General features: G+C 40.1%; 1 protein-coding gene across 4 annotated transcripts in view; it reads right to left on the bottom strand.

Moving 5' to 3' along the window:
* Positions 1-892: 892 nt before the first annotated feature.
* LOC124043724 (dachshund homolog 1-like) overlaps positions 893-27,197 on the bottom strand; it is a 284,092-nt gene continuing 257,787 nt past the window's right edge. For all 4 annotated transcript variants that reach the window (XM_046362622.1, XM_046362623.1, XM_046362624.1 and 1 more), the window contains 4 exons: positions 14,311-14,458; positions 13,431-13,574; positions 12,840-12,908; positions 893-2,737 (listed from right to left, as the gene is read on the bottom strand). In XM_046362622.1, the coding sequence (XP_046218578.1) occupies positions 2,700-2,737; positions 12,840-12,908; positions 13,431-13,574; positions 14,311-14,458 (399 nt within the window). In that variant the 3' untranslated portion in view covers positions 893-2,699. The remainder of the gene's footprint in view (positions 2,738-12,839; positions 12,909-13,430; positions 13,575-14,310; positions 14,459-27,197) is intronic.

Here is a 27,197-nt window from a genome sequence, read left to right as displayed (position 1 = left end):
ACAGCTTCGTAGGCAAGCACCATGGTCTTGTAGCGGATGCGAGCTTCAACTGGAAGCCAGTGGAGAGAACGGAGGAGCGGGGTGACGTGAGAGAACTTGGGAAGGTTGAACACCAGACGGGCTGCGGCGTTCTGAATGAGTTGAAGGGGTTTAATGGCACAGGCAGGGAGCCCAGCCAACAGCGAGTTGCAGTAATCCAGACGGGAGATGACAAGTGCCTGGATTAGGACCTGCGCCGCTTCCTGTGTGAGGCAGGGTCGTACTCTGCGGATGTTGTAGAGCATGAACCTACAGGAACGGGCCACCGCCTTGATGTTGGTTGAGAACGACAGGGTGTTGTCCAGGATCACGCCAAGGTTCTTAGCGCTCTGGGAGGAGGACACAATGGAGTTGTCAACCGTGATGGCGAGATCATGGAACGGGCAGTCCTTCCCCGGGAGGAAGAGCAGCTCCGTCTTGCCGAGGTTCAGCTTGAGGTGGTGATCCGTCATTCACACTGATATGTCTGCCAGACATGCAGAGATGCGATTCGCCACCTGCCACCTCATTTCACTTGTGACACCAATGTAGAAAATTTAGGTGGACGGTAGCCCCGACTGGATCTTAAACCCGGGTTCAGCGACTGCCAATACAACACCTTAACCATTATGCCAAGAGGTCCGTTAGGTGTTGGGTTAAGGTCACTACAATATTAATAGTCCACGCAGAGAAATATTGGTACGCTATCAACAAATCTACTTCTTCTGCCTTGGTGCAGGTTCTGCCTGTATTTTGGTTTTGTACAAATGAAAAGTAAAATGGTGTGGTATCTACTGTGCAGTTAAATTGAATCAGGCCCAGTCTTTGGGCAACAAAATTCATTAAATGAACTCACATTGGTTATCATCAACATTTGAAGTTTATTTAAAGTTGAAGTACAATGAAGTGTGCTATGCGTAGCTATATGTAAGTTATTAGCGACAGGTCAACAATAAACATCGCAACAAACTTTCAAAGTAAAATAAAGTGTGAATATGGGACAGACACACAGACTCTTTTCCCAACACTTTTACCAACATTTTTTCAAACACATAGCCTGTTCCTGTTACAGTACATGACAGAAATCAGCTCATGTCTCTGGAATTAACTTTTACATACTGCATAAGAGTTGACTCACCTGATGTGCAAAACTATTCAACCTTCAGCTTGAATACAAATAAAGCACATTTCTCAATAAAGTAAAATGTCTTCTTTTTGCTGCATCATGATTGCATTAAAATACTGTACATCACTGATTTTGTGAGGGAACTTTGCTTGAGTTTTCATACCAATATTCTACAACGGAGAGGGTCGGTTAATTGTTTCCGATAGTCATTCTAGCTGGTCCATTGTCTGTACACATGTAGGATCTTAATTTGATCACCCTGTTGTTGCAGGACATGTCCTGCACGGCATGAAATAGTTTAAAACTTTAAAATGTTGGACTTGATTTGCACAAACAAAAAATGGATCAACCCCATACAAAAATGTCAATTCATTATAATCCACATAATAATTCAAATTTCCTTTATCTGCAGGATTATTGTCCTGCTGTGAGAATCTGGTCAAATTAAGATCCTATATCTATCTGTATGTGACTTCTGAATAAATTGTCTTGAAAGAGGAGATTCGTTACCAAGTGATAATATGTGATTACCAACAGTCCATGTAACATGTTAATAGCCACACATTAGGAACAAAGGTGTCTGGGAAACTATCTTTAAAAAAGTGTTCAAATAACAAAACAGTATTACCTGTTGCAAAGGGTTACTATTGACAGCAAAAGTTGTTATTGGAAAGCAAAATGTTTGAGGTGTACATTTTCGAAATCAGTTGGGCTAAAGTGAATCAACCCTACGTATTTGTTCAGCACAATATAGGATTTAAATATCATAATTCCAGGACAAACATTTACAAGCCTGCATGCTTTCTCAACAAAATGGCAGGTATTTTAAAGAATGATGGCTCAGAAATGAAACAAAAACAAACTATAAATTCATATAAATGTCAGTATTGTCTTCCTAATAGATCTACTGCATACCCAATACCACCTCTTAACTTTATACATATACCATATTGATAGAGTGAGTTATCCTATCATTATCATCAGTTCTGGTGTATACAACAATAGTAAAAAGGAAACTTGATTGTATTTTCTTCTATTTAGAAAACATTCAAATCAAATCTCAGTCGCCTCCTTTGATCAACATACGGATAAATTATAATTTTTTTCACAGGTTCTTTCCAAGCTTTATATTTTGGAATTAAACTTGAAATACAAAACAAAACCTCTGAGTCTGACCATGTTCAAAGCTTTCTCGCTGGTTGAAATACAGTATAAAAAATCTTCAGTGCTGAGAATTTATCTGAGATATTACCAACAGTGTACCCCTTGGTAATTATTTAATGTGCTAAAAATGTGTTTATACTTAGAAAACAACCCACCTCAATGCATCAAAACCTGCTTTAGCTACTATATTATGTTGATATCTGTAAGAAAAAGTGTTCTAATTCTACAGTCAGACACAACCCTTCTTCGGCGTTTGGCCAAACACACTTCCATTGAACTGCTACAGTAAACGCAGCGAGACTTGTTTCTGCTACTAAATCTGCCTGGATAAGGGCTCTTGAGTATCTTCATGGGATTGTTTTCCCCTTCAGCTCTCCGCATCATCTTCTTATCAGTACATCACTGTGGTTTTCAAGAACAGTCTTCCATCTAAAAAAAATACAAAGGAGACAAGGATTAGCAATAGCGTACTGGCCATGCTGACTCAACTTGGAAATATGGTGTTTAGCTCTATCCTTATAGTCCGCAAAATCACACACTGGTTGCTAGCTTGTGTGAGGTTGCCCCACAATAAGCTAACTCCATAGTTTCTGAAACAAAGACCTAGGAGCAAGAGTACTAGGCCTGGGAAGGATGTCAGATTCTCTTGGACATTTCGAAAGCGTAACCAAAAGAATGTTTTGTGGATACGGAGGTGATGTCACCACATCCCATTTTCGAATTCTACAGATATTTAAGCTGGAGCATTGGTACATTATGGGAGGCAACCTGTCTGTCTAAAGAGACTACTAACTTAATAATAATGATAGATTAATTGTTTGACAAAATCTGGAAAAACATCAGAAAATACAATCTGAAATCTTCCAACACACATGGGACTACTTGTAAGAATACTTTAAGATAATACACAACGCAGAGGACTAGAGGTCAATACAGAATTAACGATCAATTGAAATAGTTGGTTTTCAGTTCAACATCTGGTTAGAATCTGTGTAGGGGTTTCAGTCCTGGACTCATAGCTACATGTGGCAAGATCTCATTGGTCTGAATTGTTTATACATTGAGCCTGAAACAGGATACTTGTTATTTGGCCATTGGCCCAATTTTACTGCAAGAAACTCTAATTGGTCAACCACAGGCTAGGGTTGTTGGTTATAAAATTACATCCTTTCGCTTTGTTCTGTGGAGAATCATTGAGGACAGGGAAGAATGAACATCGACCATCTACTTCCCAGCATAACAACTATTATTTTTGAATAAACCTATTTTTCTCCCCCTGATTTGCTTTGGGGTCTGTGTTATTGATGAATAACATCAACTGCTAACATACTTATCCAATACTCTTCCAATGTCCCTATTTTCTGGACAATTTAAATTACTCGAGCATATCACCACTCACAATTGAAGATTTAACAACAGACATGAATATTGTTTGTCCTACAACGTCAAGTCTATAATTGTTGCTTAAATGATTTGCATGATCTGTTGGAACAAGCTGCAGAATCGAACAGTAACAGTTGAAGAGACTCCTTATGCCAGTGTTTCTCTGTCTCATGAAATAAAATAGGGAAGTAAAACCAGGCCAATACAACCATCTACATATTTAATAATTGACAAAGGCAAATTGTATGAGGAACTGCGATATTCAACACTGCCTGCCTGCATGATTGCACGTCACATGTGCTTAAGACATCTCAACTGACATGCTTGTTTGAACATAATATTGCACTTATGATGTAAAGCGCTTTACGAATGACACTTCCTGTACAGAAGGAGTGTTAATTGAAAAAGGCAGAGTCATTCGTCTCCAATGCTATCTCCAGACACCTGCAACCTAACGAGCTTTGTCCATTTTCAAGGAACACTCATATCTTAGTGGTATGCCCAAACGAGCAGCACTGCCTCCGATGCAGGGCTGGTAAAAGCATCTGTTAAGCGCAGCTCAGGAGCATGACATTTTATTACCCGGTATTACTGTGCTTTAAGCAGCCCTTTCCTCTCTCTTGCAGTGGACCTAAATAATTCAATTTAATAGGGAAAAGTACACCAAAAGACTAAGCGGCGACAGCTTGTGTTGCTGCTTGACACAATGTCAGACCCAAGACAGAGAAACGTCGGGGTAGAAACGGTATGCTTGTTAGCGGCTTTCAAGAGATTTACAGAGTTCTCGTGACATACTGTGCCCATAGCTGGTTACTATCACAAACACTTCATTCACATTTATTGATATTCTGTAATCTCACTATTAAACCATTTAACATTTGGCCTCGTAAGTTAAGGCCCGTGGCCCACTGGCAACATTTTAAGCCATATATGAATCAGAAAGCCTCTGTTTCTTTCCAAAAAATACAATACAATACAATGACAACCTTCCTCCATTAGCATTTTTGATTAGTACACATTCTCGCCTATGGTAGGACAGCAACCATCACTGCACCATGTACCTAACCCCCCAGGCTTCTGTCGTCAATGCATCAGTGTGCTGTATGTTTATAAAAAGCTGGATGGAAAAATAGCAAAGGCTTGTTGTGGGAATGTGGGAGGGGGAGACAAACACATGGGCTAATTATCCGGCACTGCCGTGAGTCTCTGAGGCATTGCACTCTGGCTGCATCTATTCAAGCAATATTGCAGAGTTATGTGTAAAAGTAACTACAGTGTGAATGCAAAGGGCTAAAAATAAAAGGGATAGAGGAAGGTGGTGGTGGTTGGAAGGGGTGGATGGGGATGAAATCATTCACCTCCATGAGATGCCATGTATATCACCTTTCTCTGTCAGTCTCTCTCTGTCTGTCTGTATGTCTGTCTGCCTGCCTGCCTGTCTGTCTGATCGGCTTTACCTTCACGGCTGTTCATAGGGACGATAGTCAATATAGTAAGGGGAGGCAAAAGTGTGGCTGATGATCACCTTTGATAATGCTCAACATTTGAATGTTCAGGAAAGGATTAAGAAATACATTTTTGACACAAGGTTCTCTCTGAAATTGTTGAGACACCATTTTTAATTTGGGCAAATAAATTGGTGGAACTTCTTCTATGTTCGTTCTGTTTTAATTAACTTCCACTGCCTCCAGTTTCCAATATTACTTCAAATCTTGAAACATACTGATTTACATTTTTGAGTGAGAAAAATCTGTGACATCTTGACACATTGTTTTATGAAAGAAAGCCTCATATTTATTTTTTACTTTATCCATTTTTGTATTCAAATCAAGATGAAAAGTTCATTAAAAGAGGATAAATATTTTATTAGATGCCAAATAAAACAGATATTTTTTTTGCTTCTCTCAGCATAAAATTCATTTGAAAAATTAATGAATATATGTAAATTATGCAAAATATGCCCATGCAAATATTTTATGAAGACAATTAAGGGATCCATTAATTACGGTATTTTTTGCTTCACTGACATTCATTCATTTAATTAGAATTTTACTTTAACTGTTTGGATGTTTAATCTCGCAACAAATAACTTTATGTCTCGGCGCAGGGTCATGTAAACATGCCGAACACATCGAAGGGCAAGCAGGCGGGAACCAGAGAGGAGATACTGGGGAAGATATTTACGTGCACTCCGTCACCATGGCGTTAGAGCCAGGAGAGAGCTTCAGTCCCAGTAGCATGGCTGCCTGCTAGCTGCTACAAAAGCCCGAGCTCCATCATGGAACTGGTTAAAAAACACTGCTAAATCAATTAATGAACACAGATTGTGTTAATATCTCAGAATTAGAGAAGTGTGACAAAAGACAAATATAAATAATTAGTTCTCTAAAATGATGCTCTTGTCATTTTTGGTCTCTCTTTCTCACCCTAGCCTGAGTTGTGAGATGAAAACACAACATACATTTCTCTTGGCTTTTATCCGTGTGATAGGGTTGGGTGTTTTATCCGCGTCTTCTTTGCGTGTGTAATTTATCAACATAATTGTTTTGCCTTTGAGAGTAATTACTGTATACTAGGCTGGAAGCAGAGGAGACATGGGTGGCAGACAAATGGCGATCCAACTTCACAAAAGCACACATTGTTCCGTGTTAACTCAACCTCCTCTTGATTCTATTCTTCAAGGCCATTATCACTGACATTATGAGCCCTAGAAATTACACACTTCATAGCTACACCATAGCATATGATATATTATTATATTATCGTTATCATATATTTATAGATTATTCAACTGTGAGAAAGGCATCTGCTATATGTCCAATTTGTGTCTGAACAGTAGAGAAAATATGTATCTTTAGTGTCTATGACAATGTACCATGGTAATGGTTGCTATGTTTCAATCAATAAGCTATGTTTCTGATCACATACAAATACAATGGTAATGCAATATAAAAAGGAAGTGAGAAAAGTTAAGCCTCCAGTTAATACAGTATGACAATTAAATTATAAAGTGCTGTTTAATGTAAATCAAAAATGTTCCAATTTCAAATTAAGGATACTTGATATACTAATTTAGTATGAAATGGGGGACTATAACTGTTCTCTGTCCAGAAGTTTAAAAGAAATTGTGAAATGTTGACATATGGTTTACCTTTATTGGACAGCAACCCTTTTCACATCTCTCCACTGACTGAATGACATTTAATTATGAAAGAATCCACCCTCCTTATGGTACAAAACTATGATGAATATGTTTCAAATTTCACAGCGTTTTACTGTGTAATCTTTGTATTTTCCAGGGGAAATTGAGACTTCTCTCAGAGATAAAGCTGTGATGATAGGGAGGAGTTGGAAAGGAAGGGAGGGGGAGATGCTTTTGGGGATTATTAGAGGAAGACATTATGATACTAATGAAGAAGAGAGAGGTCTCGTGTTCTTGGGTGAACAGACTTCCTCACGGGGAGGAAGGAGGGGGTGGTGATCATTTCTGAAGACTCACTACCGACTGGGGCTGCATCTCAAATGGTACCCAAATCCCTACGTAGTGCACTACTTTTGACGAGGGCCCTACGCGCCATGGTCAAAAGTAGTGCACTACATAGGGAATACAGTGCCATTTGGGATGCAGCCCCAGACGTTGGATAGTCTTCAGAAGTTATCACCACCCCTCCTTCATGAAACCCCACAAGGCAAACAAGCCATTCAAATGCACATATTGTTACAGGACTTATACATAAAATAAAGTGGATCTTAAGAGGTAAACAAACAAGTCAAATACACTATGCACGTACAGTACCCACATGGGAGCATGTACACAGACACGCAGACCTACCTGTCACTGAAATTGACTTATGCGTGCTGATAGTTTCAATGTAGTATTATATATCCTCTGATTGCACTTTAAACCTAGTTTACTGTAACATTCATTCAGATCCAGGAAGAGAAGCCTGTTCCTAAAATTAATACTGTTAGTTAAGAAATTAAGAATTAAAATAGGCTTCTTCTATAGGAACAGGTCCTGTCTTTCGTTAATTAGTAAAAAATAAGTAATAATAATTATTTCAATAGTCATTCCGCTAATTGACTGGGGTACGAGTACCCCCTGGGGTAAGTGCAATTCCGTCGGGGCTACGTCATATAAAAATTTGATAAACATTAAAAAAATATATATATATATATATATATATATATATATATATATATATATATATATATATATATATATATATATATATATATATATATATATATATATATATACACACTACCATTCAAAGGTTTGGGCTCACTTAAAAATGTCCTTGTTTTTAAAAGAAAAACATTGTTTTGTCCATTAAAATAACATAAAATTGATCAGAAATACAGTGTCGACATTGTTAATGTTGTAAATGACTATTGTAGCTGGAAACGACAGATTTTTCTATATATCTAAATATCTACATAGTCGTACAGAGGCCCATTATCATCAACCAATGCACGTTGTGTTAGCTAATCCAAGTTTAAAAGGCTAATTGATCATCAGAAAACCCTTTGCAAATTATGTTAACACAGCTGAAAACTGTTGTGCTGATTTTTTGAATGGTAGTGTATATAGATTCTTTTGTAAAAAAAATCTTCACATTTTCAAACAGTACATTTATATTTTCCAACGGGGCTATACATTTGGGTGAGTAGCCTCGTTTCACTGCCTAAAAAAAACATTCAACCATCTAGTGTTCAGCAAAATAACAACACAATGTCAAATACAGGTAGCCGAGTCAAATAATTAACATCCAATCACATTAACCACTACTCTCTCACGGTAAACCTTCACTCTTGCGTGGACATTTAGAAATGAAACATGACAATTTGAGAAATAAGCCACAGGGGTTTTTAGAGCGAGAATAAAGACTACTTTTGAGTAGTAAGACATGAATAAAAGCAAAAGGTTCCATTAATAAGAAGTGGCTAGAAGCATCTTATATGGTGAGCTACCGAGTGGCTAGGACAGGCAAGCCCCATACTATTGTGGAGGACTTAATTCTTCCTGATGCCGCAGAATTGGCTGGGACAATGCTGGTGGAAAAGGCCAAAAAACTTTAAGGACAATACCTTTGCAATGCCTTCATGATGCATCAGTGACATGTCAGAAGAAGTTTTAAAACAATTACTGCTTCGCATACAAGCCAGTGAATTATATGCGTTACAGCAGGATGAGTCAACAGACGTGGCGGGCCTGGCACAGCTCCTGGTATATGTCTGTTACGTTTATGGGGGTCAATTAAGGAAGACATCCGCTTCTGCAAACCTCTGGAAACCAGGACAGCATGAGAAGATATTGTTAAAGCACTGGACAGCTTTGTGACATCAAATGGACTTTGGTGGTCAAGATGTGTTGGTATCTGTACTGATGGCTCCAAAGCCATGACAGGGAGACATGGTGGAGTGGTAATGAGCGTGCAAGCAGTTGCTCCCGAAGCCACTTGGGTACACTGCAGCATCGACCGAGAGGCTCTTGCTGCCAAGGGAATGCATGACAGATTGAAAGACATTTTGGACACGACAGTGAAAATGGTTAACTTTGTTAAAGCAAGGCCCCTGAACTCTTATGTATTTTCTGCATTATGCATTGATTATGGGCAGTGACCATGTAACGGTTTTACAACATACCAAAATTCATGCTGGTTATCAATGGGCAAAGTATTGACCCGTTTTTTTTTTAAATTGAGAGACGAGCTTAAATTTTTCTTTACTCTACTTGCCATAATTTGTACTTGTCTGATCGCTTGCATGATGATGCGTTTTTCACATGACTGGTCTATCTGGGTGATGTTTTTTCTCGCCTGAATGATCTCAAACTAGGATTACAGGGACTCTCCACAACTATATTCAATGTGCGGGACAAAATTGAGGCTATGATTAAGAAGTTGGAGCTCTTTTCTGTCTGCATTAACAAGGACAACACACAGGTCTTTCCATCCTTGTATGATTTTTTTGTGTGCAAATGAACTCAAGCTTACGGACAATATCAAATGTGATATAGTGAAGCACCTGAGTGAGCTGGGTGCGCAATTACGCAAGTTTCCCAAAACAGACAACACAAACAACTGGATTTGTTAACCCTTTCATGCCCTGCCTCCAGTCTACTTACCGATATCTGAAGAAGAGAGCCTCATCGAAATTGCAACAAGCAGTTCTGTGAAAATGTCATTTAATCAGAAGCCACTGCCCGATTTCTGGATATATTGCCTTGGCAAATCACGCTGTTAAGACACTGATGCCCTTTTCAACCACGTACAGTGGGGCAAGAAATTATTTAGTCAGCCACCAATTGTGCAAGTTCTCCCACTTAAAAAGATGAGGCCTGTAATTTTCATCATAGGTACACTTCAACTATGACAGACAAAATGAGAAAAAAATTCCAGAAAATCACATTGTAGGATTTTTAATGAATTTATTTGCAAATTATAGTGGAAAATAAGTATTTGGTCACCTACAAACAAGCAAGATTTCTGGCTCTCACAGAGCTGTAAACTTCTTTAAGAGGCTCCTCTGTCCTCCACTCGTTACCTGTATTAATGGCACCTGTTTGTACTTGTTATCAGTATAAAAGACACCTGTCCACAACCTCAAACAGTCACACTCCAAACTCCACTATGGCCAAGACCAAAGAGCTGTCAAAGGACACCAGAAACAAAATTGTAGACCTGCACCAGGCTGGGAAGACTGAATCTGCAATGAGTAAGCAGCTTGGTTTGAAGAAATCAACTGTGGGAGCAATTATTAGGAAATGGAAGACATACAAGACCACTGATAATCTCCCTCGATCTGGGGCTCTACGCAAGATCTCACCCAGTGGAGTCAAAATGATCACAAGAACGGTGAGCAAAAATCCCAGAACCACATGGGGGGACCTAGTGAATGACCTGCAGAGAGCTGGGACCAAAGTAACAAAGCCTACCATCAGTAACACACTATGCCGCCAGGGACTCAAATCCTGCAGTGCCAGACCTGTCCCCCTGCTTAAGCCAGTACATGTCCAGGCCCGTCTGAACTTTGCTAGAGAGCATTTGGATGATCCAGAAGAAGATTGGGAGAATGTCATATGGTCAGATGAAACCAACATATAACTTTTTGGTAAAAACTCACCTCGCCGTGTTTGGAGGACAAAGAATGCTGAGTTGCATCCAAAGAACACCATACCTACTGTGAAGCATGGGGGTGGAAACATCATGCTTTGGGGCTGTTTTTATGCAAAGGTACCAGGACGACTGATCCGTGTAAAGGAAAGAATGAATGGGGCCATGTATCGTCAGATTTTGAGTGAAAACCTCCTTCCATCAGCAAGGGCATTGAAGATGAAACGTGGCTGGGTCTTTCAGCATGACAATGATCCCAAACACACCGCCCGGGCAATGAAGGGGTGGCTTCGTAAGAAGTATTTCAAGGTCCTGGAGTGGCCTAGCCAGTCTCCAGACTCAACCCCATAGAAATTCTTTGGAGGGAGTTGAAAGTCCATGTTGCCCAGCAACAGCTCCAAAACATCACTGCTCTAGAGGAGATCTGCATGGAGGAATGGGCCAAAATACCAGCAACAGTGTGTGAAAACCTTGTGAAGACTTACAGAAAACGTTTGACCTCTGTCATTGCCAACAAAGGGTATAAAACAAATTATTGAGATAAACTTTTGTTATTGACCAAATAATAATTTTCCACCATAATTTGCAAATAAATTCATAAAAAAATCCTACAATGTGATTTTCTGGATTTTTTTTCTCTCATTTTGTCTGTCATAGTTACAGGCCTCTCTCATCTTTTTAAGTGGGAGAACTTGCACAATTGGTGGCTGACTAAATACTTTTTTGCCCCACTGTACCTATGTGAGAGTGGATTCTTGGCCCTCACTAGCATGAAAACTAAATACAGTCACAGACTGGGTGTAGAAAATGATTTAAGACTGAGACTCTCTCCAATACAACCCAACATTGCAGAGTTATATGCATCATTTCAAGCACACCCTTCTCATTAACCTGTGGTGAGTTATTCACAATAACAAATAAGGTTGTATATGTAAGATGGCTAAATTAAGAGCAAAATTATTGATTATTATTATATTATTATTTGTGCCCTGGAGCTATAGGAGCTCTTTGTCACGTCCCACGAGCCGGGTTGTGACAGAAACTCACACTAATTCTTATGTTTAATAAATGTATCGTATAGTGTGTGTGTGTGTGGCAGGCTTACAATGAAGGCAAAAAACAATAATTGAGAGTGCGCTGACCCTGGTGCTAGAGGGGGTACGCAGCTGGAGGTTGAATGTTTGAAGGGGTATGATACTATAAAACGTTTGGGAACCACTGGTCTATATGAATGCAGCTGCCACTGTATTGAAGGCATTGGACACAGTTTATCATAGCACATTGAGCTTTATTACGGGTGATAGGTTCATTACACATTTTGTATGAGAAAGTAGGCTTGCCCTCCTTGAAGTCTCGTATATATATGTATTTTTTGTCTTTGCTTTTCATGTATTGTGTAAATTGTGTATGTAGATATGTATTTATCATTATTATTTAGGTATTCATGTAGGGCTCATCTGCGAAAGAGACCGTGGGGTCAGCACGACTCCCCGCTTAAACAAAGGTAAAGACACACACACACACACACACACACACACACACACACACACACACACACACACACACACACACACACACACACACACACACACACACACACACACACACACACACACACACACACACACACACACACACACACACGTATCATTACCAGTATTAAAAGGTGCAGTCATTTACAATCTAAAACCATATCTCTCCTTTAACATCACTTATGACTTGTTATTTTTCTCTGGGTTACACAAAAACCTTGCTGCTTGTTAAAATCTAAATTGTCATGACATTTGTGAGTGCCATACTTCACTCCCTGTAATAAAATACTACTATTATGTCTGTTGAAGACCAATGCAATCTTGACCCAGTGCTGTGGGGGGGGGGGGGTACAGACAGACTAACAGATGGACAGAAAGAAGAAGAATGATAAATAGAGAGATGAAGTGAGATAATGGCGAGAGAGGGTGAAAGTGAGAGAGAGAGAGAGAGAGTGAAACAGGGAGAGGGAGATTTATCTTCTCCTCAGGTTCATGTACCTTGTATTGTCCTCTCAGCATCTGTTCTTCCAGCACTGCGGTCACTCTCCGTCTCTGGGGTCAGTGAGTCTGGGAGAGCAGAGAGATAGAACAGAACTGCTGTTAAACATCATTCAAATGGAGCAGCCATACTAAAAGTTTTCATTCAAAAACTCAATTGGCTATAAGTGAAAAACAACTGATACAATAAGACATTAGATGATTCCACAGTCAGATGTCCTGCTGCATCATGATTTAACTTACTCTTACTTCCAGGATGTAAAGAACTCAGTAACACTATGTGAGTTGTTACCACAACATTAAACTGCAATCTATTTTGTTTTTAGCTAAGGCTGATCCCCCCCAAGTAGCAAATGTATTTGCTGCAAACAGTGAAATACATACAAAAAGCATAAGGTTACATTAACTTTTTTTGTTTGTTTTATTCTAGACACTATTTTTACTTTATTGCTGCTGTCTGTTTATTTTATCTCCTCCATTCTTTTTTGTTTCACTGTAAAGTGTGTTGCGATTTTAAATGCACTTTAAATAAAGATTGATACATTTTTAAGTAGAGTGTAACATAAACATTTAATTAAAAACACAACTAACCATTGAGTGAGCGCAGGCCTTCTGAGGGTGAGGGCTGTTTGAGGGACTGCTCAGCCTGCTCCCTCCTCTTGGACTCGTACTCCAGAGCCTCCTGAAGTTTCCTCTTTGCCTTCTTCTCCTTCTTTAAGCGCTTCTGGATTATTGCTGCGAGGAAAAGAAAGAAAAGGACTACTGTATCAAATGACTTTTATTTAAACCTTTCCTATCCAAGCAAGTCAATTAGGAATAAATTGATATTTACAAAGACTTGGCAAGTGGCCATTGTGGTAAAAGACAAGTGAAACTTGACAAAACTACAGGGCAGAAACATGTGGCAAACAACAGAGTTGAAACTGAGTTGGAGGTAACATTCAAGTCAAAATTTGAACATGGGACGTTCACTCAAAATCATTAATTGATGTCAAAGGGAGATTGAGGACACTTAGGCTGGCTCGTGCTGGAAATTAGACTTGCCTGAATTCTTAGCAAACTATATTGAATTCAAAGCAGCAAACTGCTAGAGGGACTTAGAAAATAGTTTTATGTAATTGGCTCATTAAATAATAGAGTATTTTATTAAACTTGTGCAGCGCTTTAAATAACACAAGTGTGTTAACTTAAGTGTTATTTGTCACTTTTGTTTAGAATGATGATGAATCATTCATTTTGATAATTGAATATGCATCCATAATTAGCTGATCCTCGCGGTGGTGGGGGATAATACTAAGTGGTTCATTGGAAGCGGTTGCACAGAAACACACGGCAGTTTTCTTATGTATGTTTGACCGTTTTCATTATTTAGATGTTTGTGTTAAAGTGTTTTAATGAGCTTTGAAGCATGCATACAACTGTCAAACCAGACACACACACAGACACACACGCACCCTCTCTCAGTCCGTACCTCTGTTCTTCTGTTCGATAGCAAGCTGTTTCTCCAGGGTCTCCCGGAGCTCTCTTTCCCTGAACAGCTCCATCTTTAGCTCCGTCTTCTCCAGCTGCACCTGCTTCTCTTGGGCCCGTGCGTTGTCAATCGCAACCTTCAGCAGGCCCTGCACACATACACCAGTTAGTACACACACACACACACACACACACACACACACACACACACACACACACACACACACACACACACACACACACACACACACACACACACACACACACACACACACACACACACACACACACACACACACACACACAAAGACATGTATGAGACCAAATTACACGCCTGCAAACATGGACACACACACATGCACACACTCACACACACAAACACACACGTAATTTTAAATAGTGAAACCCTAAAAAAAGTTATCCTTTTAAAATAAAACTATACTAAATATATTCACGTCACCAAAAAACGGATTCAAACACACTGTTTAGCAATGGTATACATTAGCCTCAACAACACCCTCTAAGGTAGCAAAGCTATTTTCTGTCCTCCTCTGGGTACATTGACAATTCAAAACCTAGGAGGTACATGGTTCTCACCCCCTCAATAAACTTACACAGTAATTATGATGACTTCTGGAGGACTTTTTCCAACCTATCAGAGCTCTTGCTGTATGAACTAACATGTTGTCCATCCAATCAAATGTCAGAGAATTAATATATTACTGAAAGCATAAGGTACAGCTAGCTAGCACTGCAGTGCATCGGGTGTTGTGAGTAGTTTAATCAATGAGAAAGGCAATAGGTTAAACAGTTTTGAACAAATACATATCTTCAAAAATTAAGGAGAAGCGAGAGAGAGAGAGCTAGTTTAATCTTCATTAAATGTTTTGCTTCTTCTTAGTTTAACTTTCACTTACTTAGCTAATGCAGCAAATTTAGGCTAACGTTACTCAACAACCTGACTCAAAACAGAGAAGAATGCTATTCATGTTAGCTAGCTGGCTAAGGCTATCCAACTCTGCCAAGTCAAGACAAGCCTGCCAGTGTAACTGTTAAACAGCTTGTTGTACACTGTACTGCGTAATTGTACACATGGATTGTGGGTTTACTAATGCATTAGTTCTAGTTGTTGACTATAACGTTAATATGGTGACAACGATGTAGGCTGTTAGCGGATATGGTATTAAGGTTTGGCTAGGAGAGGTTTTTGTCCCTGGTCACAGACAGCTATTGTGTTGTGCACTAAAGTCCTCAAGCGAAGGAAAAAAAGTGAGAGCAGGAAAGCGCGTAGATGCGATAATAAATTATATAACGAGTCCAGAGATGATGCTGAATGTGGCTGCTATGAAAGTGAACTGTGTGTGGGGCTAACCAGGGGTGTATTCATTCTGCTGATTCTATTGCAAAACGTTTCTTAAACAGAAGCAAACGTAACAGGGAAGGACCTGCCTGAATTTGTCAAATAGAAACTCATTTTCGTTGCAAAACAGATCTGTTTAGACTAATGATTACATTATTGAATGTGTCAGCTTGATTACTTATATGTGTCTCTCGATCTGTACACCTACGTTCTAAACTTTAACTTGTAGGCTAGGCTGTAGCAACCTCATGATGGGTATAGGGAAAATGTGAGTATCATCTAGTAGCCTAAACCTATCGATATTGAGCTGTGTGAATGGGATATGAATGACAGTCATACAATATGCTGTAATAGAAATAAGGCCATGCTCATAAAAAAACAATTGTTCTCCCTAATCTTAAACAGCACCGATTGACACTGATTAATATAATAACCCTCCACTATACACATCAATATCCACAGCAATACACAATCATAGAAACAACAAGGTCCTCAATCAGCCTTTTGAATTGCCCTAAAGGCACCAATTCATCCATCTTTAGAGAGCCTTGGAGACCATTCCACAAGCAAGGTGCAAAAAAAAAGAAAACCAGGGATCTCCAGAGTTAGCCACCCCTAAGACCATGTGTGGTATTTCAAACGTCTATAAGTTAACAATGAAGTATGGTAAGGTAGCAGTTTATGCAGGAGGGCTTTATAAACAAAAAGAGTGCAATTCATCAATCTGACTTTGCTGAAAGCTACTTAATTGAGGTAAAATGTACTTACTATGACTGTGATATGTGGTTTTTCCACCTAGCTATCTTAAGATGAATCCACGAACTGTAAGTCACTCCGGATAAGAGCGTCCTCTAAATGACTAAAATGTCAAATGTAAACCTAAATCTACGAGACTTCAGAGAGGGCCAGCCTATGCAGTGATTGCCCATACCTACCGCCCGTAATAAAGCATAGTGTGTTTTGAGTAGAGTAGAGAGTAGAGTATTACTTTATTAATCCCAATTTGAGAAATTGTTTTATCACAGCATACATCATCAATGACTTACAGAAACAGGACACGAAACAATGACCAACATGATAAGCAACAAAAAATACATTGTTATACATTGTTAAATAGGAAGACCTAATAAAAAACGTTGATCAATTACACTCGTTAAAAAGCCTCATGGCTGTGGGTAAAAATGACGGTCTAAACCTCTCTGTGGAACTTCTGGGCAGTATGAACCTGCTACTGAAGCTGCTCCTGTGTTGCATTAGAGTGCTGTGGAGTGGGTGGGTGTCATTGTCTATGTGTGTTTTTCCTTGCAGACTTTTATGAGCAAGTCCTGCATTGATTCCAGGCTGCAGCCAATTGTAGCACTGGCTTTCTAGAATATTTAGTCAAGCTTGTTTAAGTCCTCCAATAGCATAGGTCACTACACTCACCAGGACACTGCTATAGAACATGCAAATCCTTTGTAACATGCATAAAAATATCTAAGCTTCCTTTAAAAGTAGTCTGGATTTTTATTTTTTGTAAACCCTGTGAGAGTTATTCTTCCAGTTAAGTTTGTTGTCTACTATTACACACAAGAGTCATTCTCATCACCATTAATAGAAATGTGATTAAAAACGTATTTATTTTTTTCTTAAACCTACCACTCGCTCCTTGGTCTTCAGTACATTCAGGTCCAAGTAATTGGCCTCACACCATTACACAAAGGACTCAGTTGTATCCTTGTGATAAGCATTGTCTCCTTTCACAACACAGCTTACTATAGAGGGCTTGCAGTTGCATCACAAACCACCTAGCAACCATACCTACCTGGTGCCCTGTTGGATTACCAATCAGTCTGGTGGAAGTCATCCAATCACCCACATGGCTGGCTGCGTTTTGCTATCACTGGAAACTTCTGGAAGATTGACAATTATTTTGTTTCTCTAAGGACCCAGAAAACGGAGGCAGTGGGAGAACCTATTCAAGTAAGTAAATATATTTTGAAAATGATAGCTACAGGAACTGTATGTGCAGGATAACTCAAATGAGCGGCTAACATAATGTAACTTTACATACCTATAGCTATCCATGTGAATTCAATTTCCCCAGCTAGCTAACTTCACATTAGCTCGTTAGCTATCCTGATGCATTTATCATTGTAAATTAAAAACACAAACTTGAAATACATTTTGCAGCCAGGTAGCTAGCTAGCTAACAGCCGTGGAAGAGGGTGAAAGGATTAGCTAGCAGTTCCAGCTGTCAGAGAACAGAGAGTAGGCTACTCTGGATAGGGCAGGTACCTTTGTGGAGGACATTATGAAAAGATACTCCTGTTCCTAGCGAGAAAAACTATGAGGACAGAGAGATATAGCAACAACATAATCAGTGCTGTCTAATTTGAGTATAAGGTAGCCTGTTTCTTTGTGATGTTCTGTCCTCAGATACAGAGAGCCGTGAAACCCTGTCTGCAGATGAAAAGCTCCCAATGAATGTCTCGAGAATAAGGGTAAATCCTTGTAAATCCATGCATTATATGTGTACGTACCTATGTTAGCAAATGAGCAAAAAAAGTCACAATGTATAAACCTATTACAACTGGAGCAGGCCAACCCTGATTGGTGTGCAGGCTTCTGTTCCAGCTCAGCACTAACACACCTGATTCAAATTATTAAGCATAATTGGTTGATAATCAAGTGTGCTATTGCTGGGCCGGAACAGAAGTCTGCTCACCCAGTAGATCAGGGATCTGTGGAGCGAGGTTGGAATATGGCATTTACTTGTTTTTGTTAACCTGAGATTATGCTTTACTAATAATAGCCTACTTGTTACTAAGATGTCTAACCTTTACATGTAAGTTAGCGTATGTGTACACTTGATTCTTTGAAGTGTTTAAACTTGTTTAAATTGTTTCACTTAAAACTACTATTCAGGATTGTTGATTAATCACAGCTCACAATCCTGCAATAAAGAGGGGAAGGGAATCTTTCTAATGTGTCTGTGTTTTATTCTCAAATGAACATTACTTATACCTGTTTGTTCAGTTTTATAATGGACGTTTATGTGCTCAATTGTCTATGCTAAGAAGGTGTCGTACGTCAAGGTGTTGTACATCAACTGTAAGCCCTCTATAGCAGAGTCATGAGAGAATTTCTTTAAGTGGCTCAGTTCATTGTTGAGTGTGAGGTCATGATAAACTATGTTAAATTGCATCCAATGGCTTCAATATATAGGCAGCACCATTCTTACTGTATATACCAGGGGTATTCAACTCTTACTCTCTTACTCTGCTGGTTTTCTGTTCTACCTGATAATTAACTACACACACCTGGTGTCCAAGGTATAAATCAGTTCTTATTATTTGGGAACAATGAAAAAATGCAGTGGAACAGGCTTCGAGGTCCAGAGTTGAGTTTGAGAGATATATACAATAAAGCCATAGTCTATAACCGGTATGACCGGTATGAATGTCAACTCAATGATTTGTCTTCTGCTATTTAATGAAAGGCATGACCTGATCTTATAAAATAAGCCCATTTGAATTCTTAATTTCTTAAACTCATCAACATGCTTTTTGAAAAATTACTTTTTTGTCAATTCAGATACCCAGATATTTATAAGCAGGGACACGGTCAATGAGGACACCATCCAATGCACATATGCATAAATCATTAGTTACATTTTTATGTGATTTTGGAGAGTAACATATACTGTACCTTCTTTTACCTGCGTTAAGTTCCCATTTCAGTTCAACAAAGGCTTTCTGCAAAGCAATGAAGGCAGATTGAAACTTCGAAAGAGCCTGGTCAACCGTGGGGGCAAAAGCATAAAGATATATGTTCTCATGTCAAATCAAATCCAATTGTATTGGTCACATACACGTATTTAGCAGATGTTATTAGGGGTGTAGCGAAATGCTTGTAAACCAAATTATTGCCTAGGGGCTAGAAGCACGGCTGCCCTACCTATCGGCACCATTTTCAATGTTTTGCAGATAGAGCAACATTGTTAGACAGTAAAACGTACAGGACCTAAACTCGATCCCTGTGGAACACCATTCGTAGTATCAAGGAAATCTGAATCAACACCATCATAAAAAACACATTGTGTCCTGTCTGTCAAGTAATTTCCAAATCAATTACACCTGATGCTGATTGCAGAATCAGGAATCAATAATGAGTGGTCAACGGTATCGAACGCCTTCGATAAGTCAATAGCAGCAGCACAGTAGTTCATCCTATCCATACCCCTTACCACATAATTTAACATCAAAGTTACAGCAGAGATGCTGCTATGACCCGGCCTGAAACCAGACAGGTGAACATTTAGGATACATTTCATAGCTAGGAAGGATCTAAGTTGACTGTTGATTAATGATTCTACAATTTGTGCTAGGCAATACAATTTTGATCATTATTTTGGTCGGAGGGGTCACCACCTTTCTGGAGAGGGAGCACATGGGCTGCCTTCTAATCCCTGGGGATAGCACCCGAAATAGGAGGCTGGGAGAGGGAAGAGCAGTCATCAGTCGACTGCTCTTCCCTCTCCCAGAGTCAATTAAACCACCATTGCTTTCAAATAAAAAGCCTGCCAATACTGATTAAAACCATCACTTATCTCATTCTTCTCAGTAATGATGCCAGAGTCTGACTTGCTTAGGCAGGTCAGGAGAGGAATTTCCACACTTCCGTGCATTAACTGTTTTACAAAATGTTGACGGATCCCAGCAGAGTCTGTGATAAAACGTAGAATGTAGATTGATTTAGCTTTCTTAATTGAGGAATATCTACTGTATTTTTCAATTGCCTGAAATGCTGCCAATCAGCTATCAAGGCAGTTTTTCTAACTTTGGTCCAGGCCTGATTTCTAATCATAATGAGATCTGAAAGTTCTATAGCGAACCATGGATTTGTTCTATTTTACCTCTAAGGCATTTAAAGAGCTCGTGTTTGGCTGCCAGATATATAAAAATAGATGAGAAGAGTTCTAGAGATAATTCAGGGTCAGGCATGCAGCTTATAGAGGAAAGATGAGAACAATATTTATCATGAAAAAAGGCTGGGGAAAATTTGAAAATGTATCTTCATAATTATACGAGGATCAATTTTGTTTCTGTTTTGTATCTCTAATACATGCGATAGACCGCGTTTGTTGTTTAGCAACAAAACTGGCCGGTGCGCAACTATGGAGCAAAATAGACTGTTCGACTTGTAAACAGCATGTAAACTATATTTTGTCTCCAAATGTTCATTGAAAACAATAATAACATTTTCACAATAGCATTTGTTGTTTCTCAAATACATCTTTAGAGTTGTTGGTTAGCTAGTTAGTGAATTTTAGCCATATTAGCACAGACATGTCATCAGTCAAAACACCTGAAAACAAGACATGGTATCAATAACTACATACAACAAACTGAAATGAGCAACCTATGATTCCCCACATGGCAGCTTCTTGTCCAGCTAGCTGACTGTTCAGAATCATAACAACGCATTCCTTCTGGCAACATCGATGTGCGCGCATCATTTTTGTTGTCAGCCAACCTGGCGTCATTAGCAAAGACTACACTTAATAATTACTTGTGGGGGCTATTTGTAAAAAATAAGGTCAATCAGCAAGGAATTTTATAGCAAGGAGTTTCTTACATTCACCTGTGTAGGTTTGGAGATTAGTTGAGTCAGGTGAATGTCAAGAGAAATATTCTTCAAAAGATCAGAGGCCAGAGTAAACCAATCCAGGTTCAAATATATTAAAATCATTATTTGTCCTCCACCAAACAGTTGGCACTATTGCATTGGGACAGGTAGCGTCTCCTGGCATACGCCAAACTCAGATTTGTCTATTGGACTGCCAGATGGTGAAGTGTGATTAATCACTCCAGAGAACAGGTCCGATGGCAGCGAGATTTAAACCACTCCAGCCAACGCTTGGCATTGCGCATGATGATCTTAGACTTGTGTGCGGCTGCTCGGCCATGGAAGCCCATTTCAACAAGCTCCCGATGAACAGTTAATGTGCTGATGTTGCTTCCAGAGGCAGTTTGGAATTCAGAAGTGAGTCTTGCAACCGAGGACAGACGAGTTTTATGCGCTACATGCTTCAGCACTTGGTCCTGTTCTGTGAGCTTGTGTGGTCTACCACTTCGCGGCTGAGCCGTTGTTGCTCTTAGACGTTTCCACTTCATAATAACAGCACTTACAGTTGCCCAGGGAAACGTTAGCATGACAGACATTTGACGAACTGTCTTGCTGGAAAGGATGCATCCTATGACCGTGCCACATTGAAAGTCACTGAGCTCTTCAGTGAGGCCATTCTACTGTCAATGTTTGTCTATGGAGATTGCATGGAATTGTGCTTGATTTTATACACCTGTCAGCAACGGGTGTGGCTGAAAGGGTGTCCACATACAGTGCAATTGGGAATGTATTCAGACCCTTCACATTTTACTACGTTACAGCCTTAATCGAAAATGTATTTATTTTAGAATTATCTTATCAATCTACACACAATACCCCAGAATGACAAAGTGAATACTGATTTGTAGACATTTTTGCAAATGCATTAATCACAAAAAAAATAAAACCCTTTTTTAAATTGAGATCGAAATTGAGCTCAGGTGCAAATTGATCATCCTTGAGCGGTTTCTACAAATTGACTGGAGTCCACCTGTGGTAAATTCAATTGATTGGACATGAGTTGGAAAGGCACGCACCTGTCTATATAAGGTCCCACAGTTGACAGTGCATGTCAGAGCAAAAACCTTGAGGTCGAAGAATTGTCCGTAGAGCTCCGAGAAGGGATTGTGCCGAGGCACAGATCTGCAGCATTGAAGGTCCCTAAGAACATAACTCTTCCTAAAGCTGGCCGCCCAGCCAAACTGAGCAATAGGGGGAGAAGGTCTTTGGTCAGGGAGGTGACCAAGAACCCGATGGTCACTCTGACAGAGCTCCAGAGTTCCTCTGGGAGAACCTTCAAGAAGGACAACCATCTCGGCAGCACTCCACCAATGAGACCTTTATGGTAGAGTGGCCAGACGGAAGCCACTCCTCAGTAAAATGCACATGGCAGCCCTCTTGGAGTTTGCCTAAAGGCACCTAAAGGACTCTCAGACAATGAGAAACAAGGTTCTCTACTCTGATGAAGCCAAGATTGAACTCTTTGGCCTGAATGCCAATTGTCACGCCTGGAGGAAAAATGGCACCCTCCCTATGGTGAAGCATTGTGGTGGCAACATCATGCTGTGGGGACGTTTTTCAGAGGCAGGAACTGGGAGACTAGTTAGGATCGAGTGAAAGATTAACAGAGATCCTTGATGAACACCTGCTCCAGAGCGCTCAGGACCTCAGACTAGGGCGGAGGTTCACTTTCCAACATGACAACGACCCTAAGCACACACAGTCAAGACAACACAGGAGTGGCTTTGGGACAAGTCTTGAGAGGCCCAGCCAGAGCCCGGACTTGAACCTGATCTCTGGAGAGATCTGAAAACTGACAGTGTTTGAGAGGATCTGCAGAGAAGAATGGAAGAAGCTCCCCAAATACAGGTGTGCCAAGCTTGTAGCATCATACCCAAGAAGACTTAAGGCTGTAGTCGCTGCCAAAGGTGCTTCAACAAAGTACTGAGTAAAGGTACATTTGTAAATGTGATATAAATGTGCTATTTCATTTTTTGAATTCGCTAAAAATTCTAAAAATCTTCTTGCTTTGTCATTATGTTGTGTGTAGATTGAAGAGGGGGAAAACATTTAATTCATTTTTGAATAATGCTGTAACATAACAAAATGTGTAAAATGTGAAGGATTCTGAATACTTTCCAAATGCGCCGTATAGTGTACATGTTTTGGCCTAAGGCCACATCTATAACCAAACATTCATACGTTTTGGCGATAGTGACACTTAGAGTCGATGATGCCACAAGAGTCAATTTCACATTCTGTATTGCGTAACCCATCAACCCCTTTTCAGTCTATCAATCTGAATATGTTGTAATCAGCAATTTCAATGTCCTTATACATAATCAAAACCTTGAGACAGGTCTCCGTGAGAACCAGAATATCAGGGCTCGTATAATGCACCCAGACATCAAGCAGGTGCAACTTTGAAATCAAACTTTGCATGTTTACGTGCAACAGCCCAAGTCCTCTAGGTGATTTGAAAACTGACGGTGTCGCCATATTTGTGGAAAATTAAGAGCAACTGACCAAAACTGTGGGCAGGAGGGAGTTGATGTCTCGGACACCTGTGCATGGGTGACAGTGGCCCTTAGCCAGTCTGCAGACTGTAGACAGACACAAATTTCTCACCATCGTGCTGCCCACAATGATGGTGGTTGTGATGGAAATCAATGGAGATGGAAGCGGGGGGATGGGACTGCCTTGGGCAGGGATGGTGGGAGCAGTGGATGGCATTAGGAGGCACTGTAGGCCGGTGGTATGGACAGCGGTTGTTGCCACTGGCCGGCTGCCGGCAGAAAATTCCCAGGATCAGAGCTGACTCTCGGGTATGCCTCCATCGGGGAATAACTGTTTGATAGCTGGATCGAATATTCCAGGATAGATAAAGGACGGCCAGACAGCCTCCCTTCCTCCTATGCCTGGGGAGGCTGGTGACTCTTGCTTCTGCCGCAGCTGAGCTACACAACAGGACAACCTCGCTTGATGGTGATGCATTTAGGGCAGATGAACCCCCGTCGCATCTGTTTCACCCTTTCTCTCTTCTCTTGAGTGGAAATCATCTCGCACTTATCGCATTTTGGCCCAGCCATGTGTAAAAACACCAGTACGCTAGCACTAATAGCCTGCTAGCTAGTAGCCAAGTAGGCTCTAAGCTCGAGTCAGGTTGGAGCGGTCCCAGCCACAGGGGCTAATCGTGACACGAGCTTGTAAAACGGTATGGATTAAAAAACGGCAATCCAAATGTTGACCCAAACGATACAAAGAAATAAAATGATCATAGACTAGGCTAAAAACAGACTAAAACAAGCTAAGAATTCACAGGCCAAACAAATCAAAAACACCGGCAACACACCAGCTGGCCGTGACATCAATTTGAGAATGTGCGGCAAGTGTGGTTGGACCGGACCATAAGGCGAAGTAGTAAACAGGATAGCTGTTTGTTCACTCGAACCCACAATTACTAATAACCCATCCGCAACCGCCTATATATGATGAAGTGAAAATCTGAGGCACACAGCCGACCATAACCCCCTAAAATAGAAAATGCGCTTTAGGCTACAGTCCGAGACAGTGGAACGATTTTTTGACAGAGGATGCAGGATTTGTTTTGCCTGATATATTTAGATATATTTCTGCTTATAATTTCCGACATTTTGGCAATTATTTGGTCAAAATGTTTACAATTAGATACATGCAGTTTCTCTTCTGTCATTATATATTGCTGTCGAAAACTAAATAAAACCTTGCTCACCAGAATAATATAATAAATCGATGGAATGAATGCTTCAATTTAGTTGAAATCTGTAAAGTTCTCTGTGATCTCTACTTGTTTTGTGGAGCAAAGGCTTTTAGGGACCAGGGAGAAAATGCAATTACTCTAACAAACCGGAAATATTTTCCGTGCAAAATTTCCAAATGACATCAGCTTGACCAGTTGAAAGGAAATAGAAAGCTTTGAAAATGGCCCAACATGTTTCTGATAAGATTTCAAATCATTCCCATGGTGAATACCTAGGCCTGCTACACTAGGAAACCACACACTACTGAGAGACTTTGATATTACCGGCCACAATTGATATGGTGAAAACAATGTGTGGGGAGGCAGAGGCACAAAAACTCACATCAATACCTTTGTCAGATAAACAAAGAATGTATGCTATTGCTAGCAATAAAGATGAAACTCTGACTGAACAACTAAAAAACTCCCTATCTTATGCTCTCCAAATGGACGTTAGCTGTGAGGGCCGAGATACCCATGCATTGACTTTTGTTCGCTATAAATGTCAGGGGATGCTATTTACAAAGACATATTGTTCTGTCTCACAATTCCTGAGCATGAAATGACACAGTGTGCTGCATGGCTTTATTGACAAAAAACAGATTCCATGAGATTGAAGGGTGGGCTTTTGCTCCATCTATGGCGGAATGGCGGGCAGGCTTCTGCACTCTAGTTATGAGTGTGCTTCCCTCTGCTATATGGACACATTGTATTATACACCAAGAGCAACTGGTGGCAAAAGAGCTGAGATATACTGCAGCAGGTATCTTTGATTATAAACTACATCAAACCACATCCACTGCGCACACTCCTGTTTGCAAATGTGTAGAGATATGGGATCAGAGGAGGACAATGTTCTATCTCACACTGAGGCTTGGTGGTTATCTAGGGGGAGTGTTGGAAAGATTTCTTCGCATTGAGAGTAACTGTTGTCATTCATAATGGAAGTAAAAAAAGACCTAGTTTATTTTCTGTGTAATGAAAAGGAAATGTGTCTCCTTGCCTATGTAACAGACATATTTGGGAAACTGAATGAACTGAACGCAAGCATGCAGGATAAATACAAAAACATACTATAGATGAGTGACCAAAGCAGTGAATTCAGAGGAAATCATTATTATTGGAGAAAGTCTTTCAAAAGCAAACCATAAGTGTCACGAGTGACGATTGCTCACCTCCAACGCTTGGAAGAGCACATTGGAACCTACTTCCCAATCCGTTTGACCTTGATCCTGGTTCAGTTGACAAGCCGGTCAGTGAAATCGAACAGCCGATCGAGCTATCATGTGACTGAATGATGCAGACAATATCTTCACTGGTTTTGGTTCCTGACTCAAGGGGAATTACATTGCCATCTCCCTCTGAGCATAAATGCCGTGTTCAAAACAATTGGGAACTCAGAACTAGGAACACGGAAATCTCAGACTTCAGTGCTTTCAAGACAATGAAACTATGAAAAAAAGGAGCTCTGACTGGGATTCTTATGTTTATTTTTTTCATCCAACTCAGAAGCATTGGAATACCGTGGGAAGCATTGAAGTCAACATGGGCCAGCATCCCTGTGCTTTTGACACCTTGTAGTCCATGCCTCGAATAATTAAGGCTGTTCTGAGGGCAAAAGGGGGCAATATTAGGAATGTATATTAGGAAAGCACTCAATATTAGGAATGTATTCCTAGTTTTTTACACTCAGTGTATAGTTTTCTTCTAAAGTGTGTTAGATACTACTGCACTGTTGGAGCTAGAAACACAAGCATTTCGCTACACCTGCAATAACATCTGCTAAATATATGTATGTGACCAATACAATTTGAAGGAGTGACAGATTTATCTGACACCTCTTGATCATAGTGGTGAAATACAGGTGTACAGGGGAGAATGGGGGAGGATCATGTTGAGGCCTTTTCTATCATCTTCCAATCTATACTCCTTTTGCCTCCTTGGCCTTCCTATAAGGATTTATCCAACCTCTGACACTAAACTGAAGAAGATTATGATAGGAAAGATACACAGTAAAACATCAATACAGCTAGTCTCCCAAGACAGACAGGTTGCCTCACACATGAACAATGTTCCAGCATACATGAATAATGTCCAGTTG

Source organism: Oncorhynchus gorbuscha, linkage group LG09 (assembly GCF_021184085.1).
Source record: "Oncorhynchus gorbuscha isolate QuinsamMale2020 ecotype Even-year linkage group LG09, OgorEven_v1.0, whole genome shotgun sequence".
Lineage (NCBI taxonomy): Eukaryota > Metazoa > Chordata > Actinopteri > Salmoniformes > Salmonidae > Oncorhynchus > Oncorhynchus gorbuscha.
This window is presented reverse-complemented; position numbering and strand designations above follow the sequence as displayed.